Below are 12,616 nucleotides of genomic sequence, written 5' to 3' on the forward strand. Positions count from 1 at the left end.
TAGTGCTATTGTTCATCTATGCTTAGAAAACATTGAGTAAGACTTGGTTGCATGTGGTATGGTTTGTTATCCATGTCAAATTTTGTTTTAAACTGGAAAAATCAACTACAGACACTGTATGAAATGAAGGGTGTGAGGCAAAAACATGGTAACCAACAATTTTACTATTTTAAGAAATTAGAGGGTTTCTGCTGCACAATTTATTTCCAAAATCGGAAAACTAATTTTTCACATATGACTATACATGAAGGATTAAACGGACAAGGTTAAACGAACCAGTGTGCGTTGCTCTGTATCGGGTGCTGCAAAACGCAGCAATTGCAAAATTGTGGGTTACCATGTTCTTGCCTCACACCCTTCAAATGTGGCAATTAGCATTCGATTAAATCAATGAGTTGTGCACCAAACCTGTGGCTTGCAAGTTTCCAAGCTGATTGAATGGAAAAGTGGAAGATGATCCCTGGCCTAGTCAACCATCTGTGAGTCAGATTGAGGAGAAAAGTTTAAAATATTCAGGTCAGTGCTCTTGTGAGATTCGATCGTCAACTGATTTTCCGTGAAATTGTCTGGGAGTAAAACATTTTTATCGGTTTATCTCACCAAATCTTACTTGAAAACCTAGGGATAGAGCATATATGACAAAATTCATGCGGAAGATACTCATGTAGAACTACAAGAACTCTCGTATTACCATCAGCAGGAAATTGGAGGAAATGGCCGCCAACAATCAGATATTCCTAACTACTATCATCACAGGAGATGAATGAATAAGATAATGTAGTCCCAATGAAAGTCATCTGGATCCTCGAGACCCAAAAGGACCATGCAGACTAGTGCGATTCCAGGTACAAGTGGTACTGATCATGTTTTGACATATTCAAGATCATGCATCACAAATTTGTTCCACGTGGCCAAACTGTAGCTTAAGAGATTTATACAACTGTGTTTTAACGGTTACGGGGTTCCATTTATTGTACATGACCGGACAAGTGAGCATCTAGGGAGCGGCGCTTCCAACATGTCAATGTTTTCTGTCACACTGCAGAAATGATGTACGACTTCCTAGCCAAATGCAAGATCCCAGTCGTATACCATCCACTACTTGTCAGTAGATCTATGTGAATTCTTTGTTCACTACGCTGAAATCCAAGGGATTTGACCCTATCCAAGATAACACGACGAGGGGATCCCGGCTCATTCCGTGACAAACGTTCCAGAGTTGTCGCTAATGATGTCGACAATGTTGGAACTGATTTGGATGCGGCATGAAGGGGACAAGCACATAATAGAGCGTAAGTCATTCCTATGATCTTTTACATCATCAGCTCGGGATATAAATGAACAGCCCTTGTATACCACTGACTTTCGTGCTACAGTATGCCAAATTTTTGTTATGGAATTAAACTTGTCCATGCTCAGTCCGCACAATCTTAATTCTGTGACAACGGCGTGTTTATCACAGGATATCAAACGAAGATTCTTCTCCTGTTAGCTCATGGGTAAGTTTCAGAGAAGCAGCAATAGTCCAGGGACATCAATCTACAACTTCGATTACAGATGCAAGTTCCTAGAGATTTAGATCGCTACTATTAGTGGACTATTGGTTTGATGTAGAATAGATTGAATCAATAATGAATCATGGGAATAATCTAAGGAGATTCAGAAGTCCTTAGGATATTTAAAATTCCTTAATCTAAGGTTATTTCATAGGTTATTTTTAAGTATCGTACACTGTATCAAAGTTTTCTCATCTTTGGTGCGACTATGTTTACTACGGGTTCATCATGAGAAAATGGTGAGGTTCAAGCTTGTGTCATATCTGTGCAATTTTGATAATTTTTTCTCTTGTTCGTGGTAAAACAATAATGTGAATTTCTCTGTGTGTAATGTAGTTATATTCACCTTTTTCTCAAGCTATTGTATGCTCTGAGCACTTTGTTACTGTGTATTATATATATATATATATATATATATATATATATATATATATATATATATATATATATATATATATATATATATATATATATATTCTTTTTCCAATATGTATTGTTTTTTCCTCATATTACGATAAATGTTTTATATTGTTCTCTTTCGATTTTTTGTGTTTTATTATTTACAAGCTGAAATATCCGTTTATTGCACTGAGAGAATAGATGTATGGAAAATATTTAAACCTCCTTTCCCTATTAGGAGCACATTTTATTGAAACTGTAATTAATACTATACTCTATTTTTGGCATAAATTTTGAAAAATCTTTCTACATTAGGATATGCTATGTAATCAAAGTGGCATAATATTTCTATGTTCCATAATTCATTTCAAACGAGTCAGCTGTGTTCCCAAGATGCGATCGCAAACAACAGAAAACGTCGTTTTCAATGTGACGAAAAAGTTATGGTAAATGCCTTTTCTCTCTCACTTTAAAAGAGAAATTTTCAAAAACACTGGGACAGGTGTACATTTGCTTTTAATGACAAGTATATAATGAGTTTAATCGCTCTAACTTGAGGGATTCATAAGATACTCTATTTTTCGCACGAATGTTGAAACCTTCTTACCCCCTTAGGATAAAGCCTTTAATTACAGTGACATGATAAAACCTTAACGCAAGGTAGGTGATAATATTCCAAATTTCGCTTGAAGCGGTTCAGGTGTTTTCCAGTGATTTGGTCCCACACAAGATCAGTTTCATTTTGATATAGGATGAGCCGAAAGTCAGGTAGCAGTCCTGACACAGGAAAATCTGTTCGGTTATGGGTTCACTTTGCTCATAGATGATGTTTGAATGGTGGAATAACCTCGGAAACACATATGAACACCGCGGACGCGACGTGGAAGTATGCCATCTTGAATATAACTTTATTTATTTAAAATAGAAAGGTCAGCATTGACATATAGTATATATGCGTGTTTGCAGATGTGCAATGCTACTGACAGTTTTGTCCTATCATTAAGCATTCATTAATTATGGCCTGTTTTCTCTGTTGATCCCCTCACAACACACGCTCGATATGACCACCATGTGGAACAATGATACACGCCTCTTACAATCCTCATGTATAGCTAGCGATGCCTCTAGAGGCATGGCAGCAGAAGCTCCTTCAATTTGTTGCACCAAATGTTACCAATTCCGGAGTACACCTTGGGCTTCGTGTGGCCTGAAAGATAGAAGTAAAGAAGCGTAAGAACTGGAAAGCGAGGTGGCCACTACGGCAGTCCCCGACGTCCGATCTACCTCTTAATACATCGCTGACCCAGGTAGTTCCCCGCACAACGTCCGTAATGAAGAGATATTCAATCCTGTTGGGTGAGAGTTGGGTATGAAAGAACAGCCGGCTCACCCGATGGCCATAATTGTTTGGTGCCGTAGATGAAAGCTCGGATTCGATTCCTATTGAAAGCTCATGTAGTTCGGATCCCATGTTATGCTGCAAGTCTACGTTTCATGCAGCCTTGCTGCTGAAAGGGACACTAAAACTCATATAAAACGAAAAAAGATTTTTATGAGTTTTAATATCTAGTGTTTAAGGATTTGTTTCAAATGAGTGATGCTTTTCAAATGATGTCATGCTGGAAGTTTTAGTAGCATGATGTTGGTCCTGTTTACAATTCACATATAAGTGTGTCTTCATACTATAAAATGTAAACGGACTTTGAAAGCTATTGTTTTCCTTATGCAAGACGATTCATAAAGTATTCGAATAAATAAATGCACGAAATAAGTTTTTTTCGCTTCCATATACTACAAATGTATTTAGTTATAAATAAACTGAAAAGGTATTCATTTTGCACTCCTAATCTATTACATATTTTTTTAAATCATGTTAAATGTAATGTAAAAGCTTAAACAGTAATCTTATCACTAAACTCTAAAACTGCTCACATTAATCTTCTAGACTATTATAGATTAAAAAAAAGAAATCATTCATATAATGTATTTCATTATGATATTGCAGTAAGTGTTGGATTGGTTCATTAACCCAAAAAAAGTATGCTATTAACTTATGACAATACTGATTCATCGTTATGTATATTACAATCGAACTGCCTGTAAACATAAATTAACAACAAAGCATTAACTATGAGATTATGAATAGGACGAAGTTGTAACATATAATTATGTCCATACCTGGTATAGAAACTAATGAGAACAATTTATTCAATTTCTCATCCACATCAGTCTGCTATGAGATATGTAAATATGATGATGTACCGTATATGACACGTAATGGGGAATTTGGGAAATCACAGAGTGGAGATAAGAGACCATGCGGCCGCTCATACCGACACTATCAACCAGTGTTACGGAACTTCCATAAGTTAAACTATGCTATTATTTGTTTCGCACAAACTTAACAAATACAGTATCCTTCAACACATCCTATAACAAATACAATAATACAGAATACTTTCCATATTTCAATCTGTTCTACTAAAAAAAAAAAAAAAATTTGGAAGTTGAATATTCCTCGTCTTCAATTGAAACATTTCCCAGAATAACACAGTACGTAGTGGTGTAAATTGGAAAGTCTTCCACTATATTTTTTTTCGGAAAATTTTCCCTTCTAAAAAAAATATCCACGATCAAGCTTTAAACTTGATTGAATCCGTGTATACGAATATTAAATAACAGCAAACTATAATTTTCCAATATCAACTTTTCATAACTATAAAATTTTTAAATATTATTTCGTACTTGGTTAAGAAAAAATTACACGGAGCTTCTGTGTGTATAGTGCAGGGAAAATAAAAGCAACTGAAAATGTTTTATTGAATGAAAAAAAAAACTGATTAAAAGTTTCTAATAAAGTTTTTTTTTCTTTTTTGTAACAGAAAATAAGAAGTTCTGCGCTGATTTTATTGTGACTTGGTTTACTGAGTAAACTATGGAACTAGTTGAGTTGATTTTAGTTTAGCGTCCCTTTCAGCAACGAGGCTATATGAGACGTGGACCTACTGATTAATGTGGAATGCGAACCACATGAGCTCCCGCCGGGAATCGAAGTCAGGTCTCCCGCGCCACAGGTGCGTACGTTAACCGCTTAGCCACGGAGGAGCTCAAAAACTATGGAACGATACACTTGGAAGAAGTATGTACGGTACACAGGCAAAAGTTTATTATGTTAAGCCAATTTAAACTTTCAGTTCTATATTCAACTAGTTTTAGTGTAATGGTTCAAACAATCTTATGGATTGTAGTTATTTCAAGTTATTTGAAACTATTCATATAGTAGTAACAAGTCTTATTCATTATTATAAATTTTGTTTCTAAAAAAATGTAGTAATAAAAACTCTGTATTGAAAAACTATAAAAGAATGATAAAGAACACAAAAATATGATAGAAAAACATATATAAACAAAAAGCAAGAAATATAATTTTATTTTATAAATTAAAATCAACTTATTGCGGTTTGCAGTTTTGTACTTTTCTTTTATATTTCATTTTAATTAGAACATTAGAACAGTTGCACAAATCAACCTGTATATATTACTTCCAATTCATATTGTTTTCTGAATATATATATATATACAGGGTGGGCCATTTTAATTAATCCACGGAAATATCTGAAAAATGATAAAACATAGAAGAAATGTTTCAAGTACACGTTATATATTGCTAAGGGGGAAACCCAATTCCGCCAAAAGTACCCCTCCTCGCCCCCCCTAAATGGGGGTAACGGGGGGTAACTTTGAAATGTCAAATGGGAACATGGGTCGAGTAATACCTCGTTCGAAAGGTCTTGGAAAACTAAGTAACGCTGTACCAAAAGATGTTTCATATTGTGCACCGGTTTCAAAATGGCCGCCATAATATGGTTCGGAAACTCCAGTACCCGTAGTGTGAAAACCATGGAAGGTAAATGAATGGAACAAAATTGAAATACGTAAATTTTAATACGTGAGGGCATATCGAACGGTGTGGTCCCTGTGATCCTAGTGGCCTCCCTAAAGGGGTCTTGGGGGCTAACTTCAAAATTTCAAATAGTAACATGAGTCGAGTGGTACGTCGTTCGATAAATCTTGCAAAATCTAACATATTGCAGGAGAAAACGATTGATGTGAAATGGCAGTGTTCTCAAAAGGCCGCCGAAACATAGTATCCGTATCAGAGAAAAGGTTTAGTACCCGTAGTATGAAAGCGATTGGAGATAAATCAACAAAAGAAAAACTGGAGTAGCTAACTGACGTAAGGCACATCGAGAGGTGTTGTCGGGGTGACTCCAAGGGCCAACTGAAAGGTATCCGGGGCCAACTTGAAAATTTCAAATAGCAGCTTGAAGCGAGTAACATCACGTTACATAGACAAATTAATATCAAACAGCTTCTGTAAGAAAATTTTCGACATGAGACACCGTTTTCAAAATGATCGCAAGGACATGGTGACTGGGTCTAAGAAAACGTCTAGTATCCATAGTATGAATACGGTTAGACATAAATGAAAATAACGAAAATTAAATAGGAAAACCACGGAGGCGTTCCAAGGCTCGAGAATAATACAACAGAGATAAAAATATTAGAGTAAAATTGCCATAATGTATAAAGAGAAATCCAAGTCTTGCAAAATGATCTCTCCCTGCGCTCTGTATGTGAGTGGGGTGGAAAGTAAAGTGAAAGTTCAAACGAGAACTCTACTTTAATTCGTAAATTAAGGCTAACCTTACAAATAGGTATGGTGTGGTTCAAACATTTGTTTGTAAGGATGACGCTGTAGTGACTAAAAAAGAGAAACTTTTATGCAATGCGTGCTGGTTATTCAGAAAGCATTTCGGGGATATACGTACACACCGTTTCGTCCCTCAAGCTCACAATATGACATGAATGCTAATAGTTAATCAAAATGTAACTGTGGCCATCCGCGTTAACTTAGTGCACCAATTCTCTATGCATGAAGTCTGCCTTCCAAACAGCATTGGGTAGGTCAAGCGTACGCCCGAACCGTTGTCCGGTCGGACATTGAAATTTTGAAGTTAGCCCACAAGACCCCTTTAGGGAGGCCACTGGGATCACAGGGATTACATCATTTGATATGTCCTATGATATTTACGTATTTCAATTTTGTTCCATTCATTGACCTTCCATGGTTTTCATACTACGGGTACTGGAGTTTCCGAACCATATTATGGCGGCCATTTTGAAACTGGTGCACAATATGAAACATCTTTTGGTACAGCGTCACTTAGTTTTCCAAGACCTTTCGAACGAGGTATTACTCGACCCATGTTCCCATTTGACATTTCAAAGTTACCCCCCGTTACCCCCATTTAGGGGGGGCGAGGAGGGGTACTTTTGGCGGAATTGGGTTTCCCCCTTAGCAATATATAACGTGTACTTGAAACATTTCTTCTATGTTTTATCATTTTTCAGATATTTCCGTGGATTAATTAAAATGGCCCACCCTGTATATATATATATATATATATATATATATATATATATATATATAAGTGTTTTTCCTGGAATTTTTCAGTATTTGTTTAAATGAGTTGCTTCAGTTTGGAACTTTGGAAATTTGAGTAATCAAAAGTTTAGTACTCTATTGATTGATTTGAGGATTAGCATTTCATTCAGCAGCGAGGCTATGATACGTGGTCCTACAGATTATCGCAGGATCCGAACCACATGAGTATCTACCGGGAATCGATTTCGGATCTCCCAAGAAAATACCTGATATTAGCCCTAGTTATCTATATGTGATGGAACTATGTAAGGGTTAAAAAGTAGTGAAGCTATAAAATAACATATATTACGCGTACGAAACTGATAAAATGCCAATATTATGATTTTCTGTTATCAAAGGCGAATTCTAAGCTAATATGTATATTAAGTTTTTTTTTTTTTTTAGAACATGACTACGTATTTTCTAAAAATGAAGAATTGTTACATTTTTCATTTATGAAATTTATGAAATAAATTTTACGGCACAACGATGTAGGAACAACAAACAAATGAAAACTCTTCTGAAGAATCGGAAAATTTTCCGGAAAACTTCTCTGAAAACCAGGTGAAGCAACTGTTCCTGAACAAGAAAAATTTCCTGAAAATGTCCTGGAAATCTCACATTTTTCTTAGGAATACTTATAGCAACTTCTCATGAATCGAAAATTTTTCATTACTAGTTGTATGGCACATTTCGAACTTTTCTGAGTTATCAGTTAAATCATGCTGTATAGAACATGACTGACATATACTGAAATAATAAATAATAATTCTCCCATAACATCGCCGTAGTACGCTCGAAAACTTTGAGCCAAGCATTGCTATATGTACGAGCTTAGTTCAGTTTTCATCCCTTTCCTCGATTTCACTGAAATGTACCATACGGCGTTATTCTAAGGAATGCTTCAATTATTTTGGTAAAATTTTAACATTCAATTCTAGCCAGATTTGTCGATATTTTTTTTTCTTTTTGCTGAATTCTCAAAAAAGGAATTGTTCTTAATAAAGTAATTTCCTTGTATTATTCTTCATATGGAAAACACAAAACTGTCGTTCTTTAATCAAAATTTATCATATTTGTATTCTCATTCTTTCAGGAAAAGAACACAATTTCATGGCAAGATCACAGTCTGAGGTCCATCTATTAGGTCTACCATACGACTACAATAGTGTAATGCATTACAGATCCACAGCATTTTCAAAAGATGGAAAAGGCGCGACTATTGTGCCTCTAAAGCCAGGTGTGGCTATTGGTCAACGTGTAAGATATAGCAAAATAGATTTAGCCAAATTAAATCGTTTGTACAACTGCGACAGTTACTACAAAGGGGACGATATTCCAGGGGCCCAACCTGCTTCTCCGGTGACAGAGAATTCTTCGTCAACAAGTCAAATGCAATCAACAGTTACTAACCAGAATCAAAATCAACAATATTATCAGCAACAACTTATTACACCATCTTCTAGTTACGGATTTCAATCAAATGTAAATCAATTCGCTCAGACAAATAATCAACAGAAATCCCACTCGAATTACGAAAACATGCATGATGTAGATCAGAGTACTTCTTCATATTACCCAGGTACTGGTAATATACAGACATCAGCTTCTAGAAATCAACAACAGAATCAATTCCACGGAAGGCAATTCGCTTCAAATCATGGAGATAGTAACTTTGGCTACTACAACAGTTATCAGAATACTGAAAGAAATATAAATAATAACAGAGGTAATTACAATGTACCAGGTAGCAATTACTATGGGCGATCTCAAAGTCACTCTCAAGGACATAATCATCAACAGAGATATAATTATAATAAAAATGAAAATAATCAATATACTTCTAATGGTCAACAACGATACAATTATGGAAACTATCAAAATAATCAAGAATATCCTTTCAGCAATCAACATGGGCAATATTATAATCGAAATCACGGAAATCACTATTCAACTAGTAATCAGAATCAAGCAGGGAATAGAGGTTCGAATCGTTACAATAATCAACGCAATTACGAAATGAAACGCAGTACTAATTACATAACTCAAACTCCTCCAAGACATAACAGAAGAAGAGGAAGCTATGAATACGAGAGGGACCAGAATTCTAGATACCAAAGTGAAGAGGAACTCAATTATGGTTGGTCTGGAGGAAACCAAAGAGGATATCGTCCACGAAATTATAATACTCATTATGAGCCACGATATAACAATAGATGGAAGGAAACAAATTCTGGAAACCGTGGAGACAGAATTAACTATGGAAGACCAAGCAGAAACAGATATACCAATCATTATTCTAACTCCCGAAGAAATAATCACTATCCAAGCTCAAGCAACCGAGGATCACAAGATATAAACGAATATCGTCATAGAGACGGATCACAATATGAATACCAGCAATCGGAATCCTCTTATGAGAATCAGAGGAACAATCACAATAGATACAACACCAACAACGAGAACAACAGACCAAATATGTACGAAATCACCACAGATGTTCAAGACCACACGATTCGAGAATACTTCAGCGGAAACAAGGACACAAATAGGAAGGGATCAACAGATTTACATTCAAAAATAGAATCTGAAGTAGGAAGCAATAACAACAGATGAGAAATTACTGTCTATTACACAGGATTGCAAATGAAAAGCATCTAAAACTTGTTTTCGTTTTGATAGGTGAATTTAATAGTTCTTGACTCACTGATTCCGAAAATGAAATCCATTTTCTCTCATCACCCTAGGTTTTTCCGCAAATTGATTTTAAAAATCCAACCCGATACCACGAAATTTATATCTATATATTATGGGAACAGAAATACGAAGGAACTATACAGATATCTGCACTGAAATATTTATAAATTTATACAAAAATGTGAATAAATATGAATACATTCACCTACAAATCTATTTATATTCTTAGATATGCACACACACACACACACACACACACGTACAACCCAACATCCGATGAATATGCAAAACAAACAAACACTTTTCAGTTGTTCTTCACACGCTTTCTTCTGTAAGCTTAGGCGAGTTTCTTGTGCTTCTCTTCTGCTGTTTATCTGTTTATGCTCCAGCAATAGTCCGCCATCATGCTAACACTCTGCCTACCCTGGCATATATGCTCCATATCTCTCTTATCCTGGTGAAATCTCTCACCTTGTTCCTCACTTACTTGACCAAGATTTTATGGAAAGTAATCCAGATGTGAATGCAAGACATAAATCTTAAATTTCGTGTTGCACCTAAGCACTTGAAATTTCAACAACATAGTTTCTACAATGTGCTTATAGTCGGAACTTTTGTAGTTAGCTAGAAAATTCTCTGTTACTTTTTGAATGAAATCCAAGCATCTCTCTCAGTTGTAATTATTGTTGCTTCAAAACCTGTTTTTCATAAGTTTTCGTATATCTGGATCAATAAATATGCTTTTTTTCAGTTTTCCATAGGATAAGGCTGGAAATTTATTACATATATACTTGAAATATTGTCCCTGTTTAAACTTGAAACATGTTCATGTTTGTCAAGTGCTTTCACAAATTATTTAATGAGTTCCAACTTAATGTGAAGATATGGAAGTAATATTTTGTCCTAACCAACTAAACGTTCATGAACAATATTTTTAGATTCTAGATTCCAGAGCACCCTTAATGGCCATTTCCTTCTTACCCAATGCTCATTTCTTGCCCTACTATCTACTCGCAAATGAAACCTAGCATCTTCGTATATCCAGATTGCTGTCCTAGTAAAATGACCACAATCTTGAAATCATCACACACTTCCCACCATGTTCTTGATATTTAGAATTAATTTAATAGTTTCATAAGTTTTTTTCTTCACTGAAATCGAATGGGCAATAGGTACAGATGGGTACTTATTTCCCTTGTGTAAAAGGACACATTTTAAAACTGTTTTGTCAGAATCAATGAACAGTCTCCAGCTAGTGGAAAATACGGGAAAATTTAAATTATTAAGCAAATCCAACACATGACTACAGTACACAAGAGATTCTTCTTGTACAAAGTAGAGTAAAAATTGTCTTTCTTTGTCTGTACCAGGGAAATATTGTTCCAGGTGCCAGAAGGTTCCTTTTGTGAAGACTACAACAAAGAACTTCTGCTGACTCGTTCGACACATCATTAAGATCATTTTGTGATCTAGCTAAAGCTAGGCTGAGATGAACCACTAGGCGGTTTAAAGTTGTCATCTTATGTGTCACTCTTCTGCCTTGGCGAACTAGAATCACTAACTCACTCTAGCAGCGGTGAAGATTTTGGGATAGGAATGTCTGGACCATGACCCACAGGCCTTATTGCTGATTGAATATTTGGGAACTTTCTTCTTATTTCTTGCATTAAGACCAACAATTTCACAACAGCAGAAGTAAGAATCGTCACTATGATTCTTCGGCTCCCTACAAACCATAGGAATTCCAAAGGGCATAGACATCTGTTTTCCCTTATTCCAATTTTTCAGATTCAACACAAGAACGGCACATTTTATGCGAAGCCCAGGTTTCGATTGATCACCAAGTTTTATATGAAAATATGCGTAATATGCCTTTTTTGAATAAAAAAATAGCGTAAAGCATTGCCGTTTCCTCTTAGAAATAAACTCACCGCAAATGTAACAAAACACATCCGGACTATTTTTACAACCCCGACTTGCCGTTTCTTCTTTGACTATAGCACAAGAGCACAGGATCACAGAAGAAAATCCAACTAAAATGGTAGATACGCAAGTTCGTTTGTTCATACATAAACTGAAATAAATCAATCTATGACCTGCCAAAGAATTTATACTAGAGATTGTCTGGGACATTGTTATGCAAGGTACACACTTTAATCTGTAGACAAAAATAAATGTAGATTAAATGGTTTAAATTTATAACTAATTTTCTTTCTTCATACCTATATCAGCTGTATAATTGCTAACAAATACCCTGCTGTCATCTAGCGAGTTATTGATAAACTACAGAGCAAACAGGTACTAAGGTTCGAGTGTAATTAGTAGAGATGCAAGGGCTCGAAAAAAACCCGGCTTTTTTGGAAAAAACTCCGTTTTTTTCTGCTTCGCTTTTTTGCTTGGGAAATTTTGGGCTTTTTTCAAAATTCTGCTTTAAATTGATAAATCAGACTTTGTTTCGGTTCTCTATAACACAAAA

General features: G+C 35.5%; 1 protein-coding gene across 1 annotated transcript in view; it reads left to right on the plus strand.

The window, feature by feature from the left end:
- Positions 1–12,380, plus strand: part of LOC145680201 (uncharacterized) — a 105,050-nt gene extending 92,670 nt beyond the window's left edge. Inside the window, exon 4 of the mRNA XM_081750505.1 lies at positions 8,540–12,380. Coding sequence (XP_081606631.1) covers positions 8,540–10,059 — 1,520 coding nt within the window. The 3' untranslated portion in view covers positions 10,060–12,380. The remainder of the gene's footprint in view (positions 1–8,539) is intronic.
- The last annotated feature ends 236 nt before the right edge of the window (positions 12,381–12,616 follow it).

The sequence above is a fragment of the Thermobia domestica genome, chromosome 1, assembly GCF_964235325.1.
Source record: "Thermobia domestica chromosome 1, izTheDome1.hap1.1, whole genome shotgun sequence".
NCBI lineage: Eukaryota > Metazoa > Arthropoda > Insecta > Zygentoma > Lepismatidae > Thermobia > Thermobia domestica.